Source organism: Rhinatrema bivittatum, chromosome 11 (assembly GCF_901001135.1).
Source record: "Rhinatrema bivittatum chromosome 11, aRhiBiv1.1, whole genome shotgun sequence".
Classification (NCBI taxonomy): domain Eukaryota; kingdom Metazoa; phylum Chordata; class Amphibia; order Gymnophiona; family Rhinatrematidae; genus Rhinatrema; species Rhinatrema bivittatum.
Genome location: NC_042625.1, coordinates 69,862,253 through 69,878,052, shown reverse-complemented (window position 1 = coordinate 69,878,052; position 15,800 = coordinate 69,862,253). Strand labels below are relative to the sequence as shown.

Here is a 15,800-nt window from a genome sequence, read left to right as displayed (position 1 = left end):
TCAGTGACAAAGCCGGGGATTAGAACTGATGCACAGGGCGAGAACGTGACTGGCTCAAGATCACACACACACAGTCACTGACAGATCTGGGATAAGGCACAGGCAGGTAACTTCCCCGTTCTCCTCAGGAGAGGGCAATGGTGAGAACGAAGGCAGGAGGGCTTTAGAAACGTTAAAATAAGAGGAGGTGGAGGATCCTTGCAAGTAGGCTGTCTCATTTTTAATCCTGTTCTCCAGATAAGCCAACACTTATTGTCTCACTAAGAGATAAAATATATTTTCAAGGGTGAAAAACTAATAATTTTGCTAATAAAAGAGCTTAATAAATTTGGCAGCTTTTCCCTTGCTCCACTCAAAGCATGATTCATGGGTTAGCCATTTTATGGGGACAGATTAGACTCTCACCTGGATCGCTGGCCGTTCCATTGTCCAGATCCCATGCTTCTAGGATCAGGGAGTAGGATTTCTGCAAGACACAAGAGAGAAACATTGTGAGAAGGGGACAGGCCAAGGATGCACAGAACGAATGTGCCTTGAACAGCTGGAAGCTTTGGTATGGGGGCTTTCCAGCTGCTGCCACCAGGCCAGGCACCCACCCTCACCCCCCACTGCCTCCACCAAACGTAAACGTCACCTTTACCCAGCATCACTGAGTACCTTCTAGTGCTCCAAACAGGGCCCTCTCCCGCAGCAGTGCCACCAGTCTGCAGTTTCCCACACAGCATTACTGATCTGCACTTCTCTGTCTCAACTCCTGCAAAAAACAAACCTCTTTTGCATGGAGGACTGAAAACTGCTGCAAAATTCTTGCATCTTACCTCTGTGCTCTCTTCCCCCCTCCTACCCATGGCTAACATGTGAGAAGGAACAGGACAGAGCAGGTGTGCATCCACCCCCGCAGGAAGAGCCATGTAAACATGCAGAGGAATGCGCTCCTGCAGCCCCACAAGCCAACACAGGTTCACACTCGCGCTGTCACTGGCACGGAGTCCCTGTGCACACAGGGCGCCTGCTACAGATCCCCATCTCACACACACCCCCCCCCCCCCTCCAAGCAGCTGGGGAGCGCTGCCAGCAGACCCCATTCCTGCTGCCACTCAGTGGCAGCATTTCAGAAATTCTCTTGGGTGGGCTTGTGGCAAGAACTGAAACACAAGCTGGGCTACTGCTACTGTCAACCCTCCCTCGTTTGGGGAGCCATCAGGCACAGCCTCTCTTCTTGTCCCTTCCTCAGCTGGCTTTTGTTGCTTCTCTCCTTACTCCAGCCTGCCTGCAGTCTCTCTCCTTTCCAGGCCCGTTTCATCAGGGTCTTTCCTGCACAGTCAACTTAGCTAAGAAAAAGCAGGCTGTGTCTATTTTCCCTCACCTCGGATATCATAAAACCCAAGGGCAGAGAGGTGTTACTAGGTACCTAAAATACCCAGGGCTCAGGCCCATAAGCCTTTCCCTGAAATTTTTAACAACTTAACAATCATAATCTGCTTCCCTGGGAACAATCCTGTAAAAACACGTAACTGGACGTCATGCTTTTGAATATTATATTTACTATCACCATACAAAAATAATATTCAGATTCTGGCGTCACCTGAGTAACAGCAATACAAGTTCTCTCCATTATCAGGCAGGTCATGAAGCAATGCAAAACCCTGCAGAAAATGCACTCAGGCCCTATAGAGCAAACCTGTCTTACTGGAACATCACTAACTGTCAGACTCAAACAGCAACAATTCTACCCAGCAGGAGGCAGCACTGCAAATATTACAGCTGACCCTAAAACACCAACACACCCCCTGTTAGGGAAACAGAACACGTCAGGCTGCTGCGGATCCCTACTCGTGTCTCCTTACATTGGATTCTTTTCCTTCCTCCCCTATCTCTGTCACTAACATCAGCTGAAGGTGCTTATAATGAATTGAAAGATGTATTTGTGTGAAGTAGCCATCAGCAACTGTAACAGCTTTCACACAAGCCCGAGTCTTTAAGATGAATTCATCCAGTCATAGCTGGATTGCACCCTTTTTCTCTCCTCTCATTCTGCAGTCCTCAGTCTCCCTCTTTCCACCTCTCACCTACCAGCTTTCCACCTTCCTCCCCCCTTTCCATTCCTTTCTTTGTTCTCAGTCCTTCCTCACTTTATTTCCCCCCCCCCCCCCCAGCTTTTACTTTTTCCGTCCAATTTTCCACTTCTCCTCCCCAGGCCTCAACTTCTCTCCCCTGCCTCTTACCCCCTTAACTAGCACCAGCTCCTTCTGTCTCTCATCCCCTGCCCTGCTTCCAGCCCCTTACCCCCCCCCCCCCCCCCCCCCATCCAGCCTCTCACTACCTCTTTCATCTGCTCCCTGGCCCCGTTTCCAACCTCTCTCACCCCCTCCGTATCCCTTTACACTTCCTCTCATCCACTCGCCAGCCCTCCCCAGTCCCTCACATGACCCTTCCGCGCCCCATCTCACACTTTCTGCCCCATGCCTGAATCACCAGTGCCTGCTCTGGCATAGTGATTTCTCATCGGGCAACAAAGGTACAGCTGGCCCTCTAGTAGCAGTGGCTCCAGCAAAGCAACACCACCTTATCAGCGTCCCCCTTTCTCTTCCTCTGCACGCCTTCTCCTTACTTGCCGCCAGTGATGCTGGGTAAAGGGCTGGAGCAGGAAGCTCTTCCTTTGCTGCCTGAGATTCAGGCCACTGGCTAATAATGTCACCGTGGGCAGAGCCTTGTGTGCTTACGCCAACTGGTAAAAGCGACTCTGCTAATGACACCCTCTTGGGCTTGTTACCCAGGACAGCCACCCCCTTCACCCCAGCCCTAGACCCTTCAAATAGCACTGCTGTATGCCCAGCATCGAGACACTGATGTGCTGCACAAAGAACCCTGCGTCTCACAAGCACCAGGCCAGGGCATGGAGGGATGAGAAAGGCAGACCTTAATGCTCCAGGAGGGCAAAGCCAAGACTCGGGGTACTGAAGCCTCTGCTGGAAGGAAAACTCCATCGTACGGATGCTAACTTCCAGGGAGGACACCGCTCAAAGCAGGAAGAACGCAACCTGAGCTTCATTAGCTGTGTTTCACTCTCACAGTACTGTGAGCATAACAACAGTGCAACCGGAGCCAGGCTGGTATCAAAATCACAGAAGACTGTCACTTAACTCACATCACATTCAGAAAAAAAAAAAAAATGATTGCAGCGAAAACACAAGCACATATAAAAAGTAACTAGCAAAGCCAGGCTTAGGAAAGAAAAAATTCACATAAGCCAGGAAGCCGCTGCATTCACGCCTTCCCCCCGAGGTATTAGAGAAGAGAAATGCTGTCTCTTCCCCAGAAGTAAGGGATCCTCCACGCCCTGCGTGGGATCCTCAGAACAGATTATATGGCAGCAGGAGCCCTCCTGGGAGCAGGGAAAAATTGAATGATTATAAACGGAATCATCCTACGATGAGAATTGCTTCCGAACGAAAAGATGGAGTCAGCCACATTTTTACTGACTGAGGAGGTGCCACAGGCAGAGTGGGAGTGCTGGGGGAGGGGGCAGTAGCCTAGGTACTGAAATAACAGAAAGTGCTGCAGGGCAGGAGTGGGGTGCATTGGCAGCAGTGTGTGTGTGTGTGTGAGCACACTTATGTACAGGCCCGGCGTGACCGGGTGTGCATACCGTGCATTTGCACGGGGTGGCACACTCGGGGAGGTGACAGGCCGGTGGCAGTGGGAAAGGCCGCGGGGCCACCGGCGGAGCTCAACCCGCCGGTGGCTGAAGGAGAGAGGCCGGCTGAAGAAGGAGAGGCAGAGCCGTAGCTAGCCGCGCCACCTTCATTTCCTGCTTCTTTCCAACACTATCTGCGCTTCCTGTGTCGTCATGCTTAGGCACTTGCAGCCGCACAGGCGCAGTGTTTGAGCACGTGCCATATGGAGGCAGGGCAGGCAGTGCTGTGGCAGGCAGCGCAGTAGGAAATGGCAGCGGGTGTGGCTGGCTGCTATCAGGAAGAAGGGCTCTGGGGCCAACTGATCCAGCAGCGAGCACATGGAAGGGGAGACTCTATTGTGCCGGTGGCTTGAGAGGAGACCAGCTCAGAAAGCACTGTAGTGCAGCCGGCCACCCGGTAGGAAAAGGCTACAGGAGGGAGGGTAGCTTGAGCCCGGGATGTGGTGTCGGGAGAAGGAGAGTGCAGCAAGACCCGAGGTGTCTGGGGGACAGGCAGGGGAGGGATAAGAACATATAAGAACATAAGATATGCCATACTGGGACCAAGGGTCCATCAAGCCCAGCATCCTGTTTCCAACAGTGGCCAATCCAAGTCACAAGAACTTGGCAAGTACCTGAACATTAAAAAGATCCCAAACTACAATTCCTTATTGATTAATAGCTGTTTATGAACTTCTCCTCAAGGAATTTATCCAAACCTTTTTTAAACCCAGTTACACTAACTGCTGTAACCACATATTCTGGCAATAAAATGCAGAGCTTAATTATGCATTGGGTGAAAAAGAACTTTCTCCGATTTGTTTTAAATGAGCTGGTTGCTAACTTCATGGAATGCCCCTAGTCCTTTTTTTGTCTGAGAGAGTAAATAACTGATTTACATTTACTTCCATCTACCATTGCCCTATTTTCTTGGGGAGAGAGAATTGAGTTTTCTTGGCAGCGGGAGGAAGAGACAGGGGATGCTTGTGAATATGTCTATGAGAGCCTGTGTGCTTGTGAGTGTGTTTGTGAATTGTGTACCTGTGAGAGTCTATGTGTCACATATAGACTCTCAGAAGCAAGCACACACACACATAATGTATCTGTGAAGGAGAAGGAGCCTGCGCATGTGTGAGAGAGAGAATGAATGTGTTATTCTGCGTGTGTGTGAGAGGGAAGATAAAATGTGTTCGTCCCTACTTCCCCCAATCCACGATGATCTCAGGGTGACTGGAAATCAAAAGATTTTAGGTATGGGGAGCAAGAGATTTTTAAATCCTTATTAGTTTTAATTATTGGGTGTAATTTGATGTTTCTGCTCTTTTGAAATATTTTAATTTTGGGGGCAGAAATAGAACATTGATTAATTTTTGGGTTTTTTATTCATCAGATGTTTTGAAATATTTTATTGGTGTTTGGGAAACTTTGGATGCTCTTATTCATTAACTGGTTTGAAATATTCATTATTTTTATGAATATGATTTTACTATTATAATTGGTGCTTTATATTTCTTGATTTTATTATTTAATGTTTTATGAAGAATGGCAATGTTTCTGTTTTTCCATTGTTGCTTTACATGTAAAGGCTGGCTTTTTGTGGGTTCCAGTTCAGTTCTTCTCAGCACATTTCTGTTATACTTTCTGATCTCTTCATTCTGTATTTGGTGAGGTTCTGTCTATGTTCTGCAAATGTGACTGAGGTGAGGGGGTGAGGGCATATCAGTTTTTAAAAATATAGATTGCAGGGGGGAGCTGGGCTTTATTTGATGGGCCGGGACACAGACTGAATGAATCGGGGGGGGGGGGGGGGCAGTACAGTAATTGTTCGCACAGGGCAGCAAAAAAACCTAACACCGACCTTGCCTGTGCGGGCAAGAGGGATGGGGAAGTTTAACACACCTAGGATTCAATTCCCTTGTTCTTTGGCTTTGCTAGTATTTTCCATCTCATAAGCATTCCTTTGTCTGTAATCACTTGTCCTTTTCTGTGCTTCCCAATCTCTGTGGGGCTGAATCACTTCACTCAATTACCTTGGAAACATTTTGTGATTTCACCAGCTACAGATTTTGCCCTGGCTGCCTGGGTGTCTCCCTGCTGCCTGCCCGGCGAGCACGGATGCAAACGTTCTCAGCCAAGCCGCCAAGACCAAGACTTGCCCCAATGCTGCCCATGCCACCCTGCAATTAGATCACTGCACAGGTGGCAAGGCACCTGGACCCTCTCACACTAGTGACGGGATATTTCTCCGAGACAGGCAGGCGAACTTCATTGTGCTAGAGTTTGAAATCTGCCCCTTTGCCTGAGAACTTGCTCACATCTCGCTGTTGTATTGTAGGGGAAAGGAAGTCTCAGCGTTCGCCAGTACTGCAAGTGGCCTGGGGATCTGAAACAAAAGAACGGGTCTTTCTTTTCTTGATCCTAATACATTTTGGGTCAGAGGTACTAAAGAGTTTTTTTGTCATTCTGTCTCCATGGAAAAAATGCTTGTACTCTTTGGTCCCTTTGTGTAACGTGGTAACATAGTCAATGACAGTAGGCCGAAGGCCGAAAGTCTACCCAAGACCAAATTTCCCACTCAACACAACAGGCACATGCCTAGGGGTGCCTGCGCCTCGCAGGTCACCCTATGCTGCAACATTACATCGGCAGGATCCTCATCCACATCCCCTTCCACGTGATCTTTCCCCTCCCTCCCCAGCCCATTGCAATCATCTCACCTTCCTCTCCTACCAGTGGTCTTGCAGCTGGGGTCATATGAGATATAAACTCAAACCTGAATCTACCCTTTTGGAGCTGCATACTATAAACACTTGTTCGAGAACATTCTTTCCACTGAAGACATTTGGCATCCTGAGTATTTTTTATACCTTGTTCCCATCCTATTTCCCAGGGGCGGATTGCCCTATCGGGGGATCGGGCACCCCCGGTGGGCCGGTCCCTCTAGTTACGTGGTCTGCCGAGCGCGGCTGTGACAGAGCCGTGCTCGGCAGACCATGTGGTATCTCCTGGGCCGGCCTGGGCGGCGAATCCCCGGGCCAGTTGTCAGCGGGTATCTGCCCCTGCTATTTCCCTTCCCTCCACTCACCCCTTCTTTAGGATACACATTCTTAGATCTTTAAGTCTCATCTCATATGGTTTTTTGGTGTAGACCCTGTACCATTTTAGAAGCCTTTCTCTGGATTGCCTCTACCCTATCTATAACCTTTCAGAGGTGCAGCCTCCAGAAATGGTCACAATGCTCCAGGTGAGATCTCATATGAATATAAGAAATGCCATGCTGGATCAGACTAACGGTCCATCAAGCACACCCTCTCGTCTCCAACAGTGGCCAACCCAGCTCACTTGAAAACACCTGATAGACTCACATTCCCAGAAATGGAAATCCTTATGTCTACCTGGCTAACGGACCTGTCTTCCAAACTTTTTGAAGGCAATTTTCTAAAGTACCCACATACAGGCCTGGATTTGCCAATAGGCACATTAGGCCTGCACTTAGAGTGGCAAAAATCTGGAGTTGACAAGTCTGCCAAAGTTATGCTGCCTCCCCAGCTCTGCTGAATCTCATTTAGCGGAGAACAGACCTCTGCTTCCTGATCCAGTCCCTCCTATAAGAACAAAAGAAGTGCCATGCTGGGTCAAACCAAAGGTCCATCGAGTCCAGCATCCTGCCTCCAAGAGTGGCCAAATCGGGTCATAAGAACATAAGAAAATGCCACACTGGGTCAGACCAAGGGTCCATCAAGCCCAGCATCCTGTTTCCAACAGTGGCCAATCCAGGCCATAAGAACCTGGCAAGTACCCAAAAACTAAGTCTATTCCATGTTACCATTGCTAATGGCAGTGGCTATTCTCTAAGTGAACTTAATAGCAGGTAATGGACTTCTCCTCCAAGAACTTATCCAATCCTTTTTTAAACACAGCTATACTAACTGCACTAACCACATCCTCTGGCAACAAATTCCAGAGTTTAATTGTGCGTTGAGTAAAAAAGAACTTTCTCTGATTAGTTTTAAATGTGCCCCATGCTAACTTCATGGAGTGCCCCCTAGTCTTTCTACTATCCGAAATGAATTCGAAAGAGCCCAAACAGTTGATCCATTCTTTTTTCCTCACACCCAGGGATAAGTGTTGGGTTTCCCCAAATCCACTTGGCTAATAATTATTTATGGTCATTTCTTCCAGCAACGTCGCCAAACCCCTTTTACAGCTCACTATGTTAGATACCTTGACCACATCCTCCATAGCTTAAATGTGCACTGAATGAAAAACTTATTTCTCTAATTTGTTTTAAATCTTCTTCCTGCTAGTTTCAAGGAGTGTCCCCTAGGCCCAAAACTATTTGAAAGGGTAAATATCCATTCCCTATTTACCTGTTCCATCCTACTCATGATTTTATAAACCTCTCCCCATCATCTCTTCTTCAAGCTGATGAGCCCTAATCAGTTTAGACTTTCTTCCTAAGAGAGCTGTTCCATCTCATTTATCATTTTTGTTCTAGTTCTGTCATTTTTAGATAGGGTGACCAGAACTGCACATCACAGAAGGTCAGAGGGTGAGCCTGCAAGAGACAGAACAGAGCAAAGTAAAGAAGAGCCACTCTGCTCCTTAATGTAGTCCCTCCCCACCAGGAAATAGGAGAGGGTAAGGCTGAAGTATACAGCAAGGAGCAAAGAGGAGCTCCTCTGCTCCCTAATGCAGCCCCTCCCATCCTAGGAGTGGAGGAATAGCCTATTAGTTAGAGCTGCAAGCTGAGAACCATGGAAGCCAGGGTTCGATGCCCACTGATGCTTCTTGTGACCTTGTGCAAGTTATTTCACCCTCCAGAGCAGTTTATGGAGAGGAGGAGTAGCCTAGTGGTTAGAGCAGCAGACTGCAAACCAGAGCAGCCAGAATTCAAATCCTGCTGCTACTCCTTGTGATGTTGGGCAAGTCATTCATCCTCCATTGTCTCAGGTACAAAGATTGTGAGCCCTCTGGGGACAGGGAAATATCTATAGTACCTCAATGTAATCTGCTTTGAAGTGCCTGAAAAAGCAGAATATAAATAATGTAGGGCCTCATTTACTTAGCTGTGGTATTTTTCCCAGAGGGGAAAATACTGCAGGACTTAAAAGCAGCAATACTTGTTGCTGGTTTGTGAGTCTGGTGCTAAGATACCACAGTATTATTTAACCCCTTCAAAACATGCGATGGCAGTCCTGGGACTGTGGGGCCACCATGTGTTAAAGAGGCTGATTGCCCCCGAAAAACTCCCCCATCCCCCAAGGTGAGAAAACCCCCAGGTGTCTCCATAGACTTCTTGCCCGCTACCCCTGGAGGTGGCGGTAGTGAAAAAAAGATCTTTTAAAGTTAAAGGTTGCAGGTTAATAAACACTTTAAAACATAAAATTAAAAGTTGCAGGGCAGGCCCCAACCGCTTTGAGTAAAAAATGTGCCCTCCCTCTCACAGGCCAGCCCTCCCACTCTCCTCCCTAGCCCACCCTCCGGACCCTTCCCCCACACTTACTATTTTAGCCCTGGTGGCACAGTAGGGAACCAGAGAGTGCCTTAGGCTCTGGGCCCAACAGTGACCATTTTTCAAAATGGTGCCAGCTGCCCCGTCACATGATAGAGGCAAAGGCATGGTCTGGCCGGCTCGTGCCATTTTGAAAAATAGCCGCCAGAAGACCCATTGCCTAGGAGTGCTCTGGGCCCCTACTATACTACCAGAGCTACAATATTAAGTGCAGATGGGGTCCAGAAGGGTGGAAGGCCATCTTGCAGGGAGGAAGATTTTTTTACTCAAAGGGAAGAGGATTGGGACCAGGGCTTGCCCCGGAATTCTAAACCTAAAAAAATCTTTACTTTTTCACAATGGCCGTCTCCAGGGACTGCGGGGGGGGGGGGGGGGGGGGACAGGAGGAGTATGGAGACCCCCAGATTTTTTTTCTATACCTTGAGTGGGAATTTCCTTGAGGCCAATCAGCCCCTTTAAGATAGGGCCCCAGGAGCATTGGGTCAATGTTCCTAGGGGAAGTTAATTAACTTCGACTCAAATAACATGGCTTGCAATTTATGAGGCAAGCCAAATTATTTGATTTGCATGGTTTAGGCTATTAATGAGCTGATTAGCATGCTAATTACATATAATTGCCGTACATCAAAATGGTGCTGTCCGCTGGGGTGAATGCACTGGAGTTAATTAACTCTGGTGCGACCCCCAATGGATACCTTCATTGTGCTTCAGGAAGAAGAAAGAAGAGGACGCGTGGAGCTTCCAGTCCTGACCTCCATGGCCTGGGCTTGACCCCTGGCTGAGGCCCTAGTGTCAGGCCTGGGCCCGGGCCAAGGCCTCGGCCTCCAGGTTGAGTTGCAGCGTCAGGCCCGGGCCCAGGCTGTGGCCTAGGCTGAAGCCCTGGCGTCGGGACCCAGCCTCAGGGTTGGTTTGTGGCATCGGGTCTGGGTCTGGGCCGAGCCCCGAGCATCAGGTCCCAGCCTTCGATCTACCGCGGCCTTGGCCTATACAAGTCCAAGGCTTTGGCCTAGTCCGAGCCGGCGGAACCCCACTGGGCTGGGTAAGTGGGGACGGGAGGATCCTGGCCCCAGCATTTTTCTGGGAGGGTGGGAGTGAGGGCTCTTTTTTTTTTTTTTGTGGCCGTTTTGGAGAATTATGGTTTTTATTGCTTGATTTGTTTTTTTTCACATGAATGAAACGAATAAAGCAAACCACGAACCGAAATTAATGGGAAAAAAAAACCCTTCTGAAAATGAACTAAAAAAAAATAAAATGTTTTTTCCCTGCACATCCCTAGTAAACATCCTAAAAAGTCTTAGTGAATGAGGCGCTTAGATTATAAGCCCTCTTAGGACAGGGAAATATAGTACCTGAATGTAATTCACAAAAGGTGGAATATAAACCAAAACGTTAAATGATCTTTTCCTTTGCCCTCCTGTCCTGTGTAGGGAATATGATGGCGAGAGAGAAGCTGGAAAAAACCAGAGCAGTTGAAACAGAGCTGGTGAGAGCCCCTTGATAAGAAACTGTCAGGATATCACTGATCCTGGTAGAAACAACCAGTGCAGTATATCCCTTTGGCTCTTCCAGTGCAATGTGTTTGCCTGCATGGTTTGTGTACATTATAAGTACAGGATCTCATTTATATGCTTGTTCTGTGTTATACAGGATCATTCTCCGGGAAGGGGGGCTTATCATGATTCTTGGGCTTAATTACCAAATCTTCAGGTCCAAGCCCCAAGTCTATTAAGTACCTAGCAATGCATCTGGCTGCTGGGTTTGTTTTTTGGGTTTTTTTAAAATTATTTATTAATTAGTCAAAACTCAAAAAACTACCACTCCAAGGTAAACAAGGGAATCACAGAAATGTTATGAACAAAAAGCTATCCATACAAGAGTGCACCACTCTACATTTTCAATCAAATTTTAATCAATACATAACCAATAAAAATGCCTTAGCAGTAGCAAACACAGGACCACACGAACACCCAGTTACTCACACCTCATGCATGCCAAGTGCTAGAAATATGAACCAGTACATCATAAGGGCACATCAAATCCAATCCAAACCACACCACACCACTTTTAATTACTCTATTGGAGGAAGGTAATACATGATAGAAAGCCTTCCGGGCCTTACTATAGTCCCTGGCTACGCATCATTGAGTGTATTTAACATCCAAGCATTCTACTTGCATCCAATCCGCCATCTTTTGGTATCAAAATAGAAGAGGAGATGGAGAAGATTGAATCCAGTTTTTTAATACACAAAATTTAGCCAACAGAATTGCAGTCCGAATACATTTAATGTACAATCCTACAGCCTAATACAAAGACCCCAATAAAAGAACAGCTCCCCAGTAAGGAGGTTTAATACTCACAATTTTCTCTACCAACATCAAAATAACATCCCAGAAAGGAAAACGTTTAACACATAGTACAGAACTATGCACCAAGGAACCTTGCTCAGTAAGACACTTAATACCCAGATTGTTCTCTAACTTGCCCATTTTATATGCCGGAGCAGACTCAATATAGCAATGGTGTAGTCATTCAAATTGAAGCTCCTGATATTCAGAATCTAGAGACATTTTAAGCACAATATCAAACTATTTTACCATATCTTCTGATGCCAGGTGTACTCCAATGTTTTCAGTTCAAGACTTTAGAACAAAGGACTAGGGTGTACCCAGAGAGTCACAGCTTGTACCAATAGGAGAGCGTGTTATGCCTTTCTTTTGCTAGGCAAAGTACTTTGGCTAATGAATAAATATGAAATAACGCGGCAATCTGTAGAAAACGTCCCTGTAAATAGTGCCTAACTTGTAAACAAGCAAAAAAAAAAAAGGCATCATGAGAGATTATATTGTGTTTGCAACGATGTAAGGTAAAAAACTGTTCGATGCCCTTTGCAATAAAAATGTGAAACACTAACAAGCCTGTTTTGTCTCCATTCTTTGAAAATAGCATTATGCAAACCAGGTAGAAAATTTGGATTCCCATCTAGTGGAAGTAAATCAGTATAATATGACGATGCCTCTTTCCATTTACATAGATATCTCCAAGCTAACAGGGTGGGCTTAAATAAAACATTAGATTTCACCTTGTCCAGAATCAATCTATCGCTAGATAGATTGATTCTGGACAAGGTGATCGATTCTGGACAAGGTGAAATCTGAACAAGGTGATCCATTCTTCCTCAAGACCGATTAGATCCGCATACAAAGGATCTCTCCAGGCTCCCCCAAACAAATCCTCTATTCACAACTCCATTCAAAAACGGGCACTGTCCACCGCTGGACTGCATCATTGGAATTCACTACCCCCGGATCTACGCCTGGAACCATGCCATCTTTCCTTCAGAAAGAAACTGAAAACCTGACTGTTCTCTCAAGCATACCGCTGAAGGAACCATCAACAACTAGCAACTAGCAATGTCTCTCACACATCTACCTTATTACCTCCCTCCCCTGATCTTTAACCACCTCCCTCCTGCCCCCCGCCCCGCTCCGGGTCCCTGCCCTCCCTCGCCCCCTCCAGTTGCAGTTGCCTCCCCTGCTCCTTACCCAAAGAAACAGTTATGCTAGAATTGCTTATTTAAATAACCTGCTAAATCAGCACCTTATGTTTAATCAAATGTGTTATGTTATTTAATCAATTGTTTCTGCTGCTTACAGTACCTCTCTAGTTGAGCTACGTTAAATCTATTTCTTTCTCTCTTAACGGCCATGTTCTTCACTCCCTGTTTATTGTAACTTCCTTTCTTTCTCTGTGTTAAATGGTTTCCCCTTGTTCTACTGTAAACCGGTACGATAAGACTTCGTCTTGAGCATCGGTATATTAAAAGAAAATAAATAAATAAATACAATAAATAGAGTGTAATAGTCCGACGGGTGAAAATGGTAGAGCTAAAGTTTCCATCCAATGCGGACTATCAAATTTGTATATCTGGGAATGCAACTCCCAAAAAAAAAGCATAATTGACACGCCACATTATAAAAATGAACATTAGGCTTATTTAATCCACCACATTTCTGTGGCTGCGTTAAAGTGGCATATCCAGTTCTAGAAGTTTTACCTCTCCAAAGAAACTTAACTACTATGGATTGCAACTGAGCCACATCTTTCCTGGTTATCCAACAGGGAATCATCTGTAGCCCATATAAAAGTTTTGATTGGAGAGTCATCTTGAATAAAGCACAACTACCAAAGCGTGAGCTAGGCAATTCAATCCAAGCAGACATCTACTGCTGCATACTATCAATAATTTTACTAATATTATTTATTATAAAGTAAAGATTGGCCATATGGCACTTGCACTCCCAGATACTTAATTTGGGTATCTACTCATTGCAATGGAAAGCCAGCGGCCCAATGCTTTTTAGTCTGCAAAGATAATGGCATAGTCTCAGATTTGTTAATTTTTAAACCTGCAAAAGCACCAAATTGCTCAAATAGATCTAATAACTCTAGAAAAGTTGTAACAGGGTTCCTGAGAAATAATAACATATCATCTGCAAATAAGCATATTTTATACTCAATGCTACCAATTTTAAGACTTTGAATCCCAGAAGACGTCTTTATTTTAAGTACTAGTGGTTCTATAGACAAAATATATAACAAAGGAAAGAATGCCACTCTGTAAATCAAAGGAGTCCGAAAGTACCGCATTAGCTGTGACTCTTGCCTAGGGGCCTGTATATAATAAATGTATCCAGCTGGAAAACCATAACATCTTAAGACCCAATACACATAATCCCACTGAACCCATTGAAATGCTTTTTCTGCATCTAAACTAATGATCATTCCTTGGGAGTTAACCTGGTCGCTTGACCATAATGCCTCAATAAAGTTTATGTACATTGGGTTACTCCATGTCTATCTCTTACAAACCCCGTTTGGTCTGGTGCTATCAAGGTGGGCAAAACCAAGCTCAGACTGTTTGCCAGTACAGAAGCCAGAATCTTAAAGGTGAATTTTAAAAGCCTGACACGCACCGAAATTAGTGGGTGCGTGAGTATGTTGTGCCTGTTCGCACTGAGCGGATTTAAAAAGCTGCTTGGATACGTGCATGCATGCTACTGCGCGCAGAAATGAAAAGTTTCCAAAAAGGGATGGGGTGTGGTCTGGGCGGAGCATGGGCTTTCTGGGATTTGAACATGAAATTTGCATGTAAATAATTATGCGCACTGGCACGCGCCCTGCTTCCCTACCACGTAATTTTACTTCTGCTACGGATGACGTATAAGTTATAGGCAGATCAGCGGGGTTTTAAAGGTTGAGGCTAACAGTAGGGAAGGATGGCTATTAAATTACAGGGTGTTGGAAGTCCTATCCCTTAAATCGGCGAACTGGGAATCAACTGGGAAAACTGACAATGGTGTCGGCGTGTGTGCCTATTAAAATCCCCAAACCTACGCGGTAGAAGCATTTGCATGCACAAGTGCGCTTCCACTTAAAACTGAGCGTACATGTGCGCGTGGTCAGGCTATTGTAGAACATGCACGCATATACGCGCGTATGTTATGTTATAAAACTGCCTCGTCCCTGGGTGAGGGCCAACGAATGTGTGCACGTGTGCCCGCAGGCTGGTTTGAAAGTTACCGTCCCTGTGTCAACATTTATCAAAGAGATAGGTCAAAAAGTGCCTGGATGTGTGAGATCTTTGCCTTGCTTAGGAAAAACAGTTATTAAAGTCTGATTAAGCTCAGAAGGAAATCTGCAATAGGGGATCACAAAGATCTTCTTTTAAGAGTTTAGAAAACTCTGATCCAAGACCAACTAATCCCAGTCCTTTTTGTTAGGCAAACTTTCCCTGTAATCAGGGCTATTTCAGTTAAAGAAATGGGCTTTTTTTTTAAAGAATTGCAATTGTGGAGATGAAACCTGAGGTAGATGTAACCCGGTAAAATTTGGTGCCAAAATAGGCACTAACGCTATCTTTGATAGAATACTGCCTAAAACTCAATTGATGGAGAGAAGAAAAAGGTGAATTTTAAAAGCTCGGCGCGTCTCAAAACCAGGAGATCTACGAATATATCGGGTCAGCGGGGTGCCGAGTGGATTTTAGAAGCTGCTTGGATGTGCGTGTATTTCCCACTGCACACACACAAATATTTTTCCAAAAGAGGGGCATGATCTGGGCGGGGAATGGGAGTTCCTGGATTTCTCAATGTGTAACTTTGCTTCTTCTATGGATGGCATGTAAGTCTGCATTTCAGAAGGGTTTTAAGGGTCGGGGTTAACAGGGAAAAAGGGAGGCTATTAAACTAGGGGGGGGGCTTTGGAAGTCCTATCCCTTGTCTGGGTGAACTGGGAATGAACTTGGAAAACTGGTAATTGTGTCGGCGCACGTGTCTATTAAAACTCTCCCACTTACGCAGTAAAATTGTGCGCACATGTGCACTCGGTCAGACTGTTTTATAACATGCGCACATATACCCGCACAGGTTATAAAATGATCATTTCCCCGGGTGCGAGCTGGCAAACGCGCACACCTGTCTTAATAAGCATCCCCCTGATGCAGATCCTGCATTGAAACACAAACCCATGTTGGGGGTTCTTGTATATGTTATCAAAAAAGATAAGTGCTTAATTTTTATCTGCAAAAATTATAAAAACTTTACAAAA

At 45.9% G+C, this 15,800-nt stretch overlaps 1 protein-coding gene across 1 annotated transcript in view; it reads right to left on the bottom strand.

Annotated features, from left to right (window-relative positions):
• The window catches only part of LOC115073224 (protein jagged-2-like), a 54,951-nt gene that overhangs the window by 22,389 nt on the left and 16,762 nt on the right, over positions 1-15,800 (bottom strand). Inside the window, exon 3 of the mRNA XM_029571492.1 lies at positions 406-466. Within this exon, the coding sequence (XP_029427352.1) occupies positions 406-466 (61 nt within the window). The remainder of the gene's footprint in view (positions 1-405; positions 467-15,800) is intronic.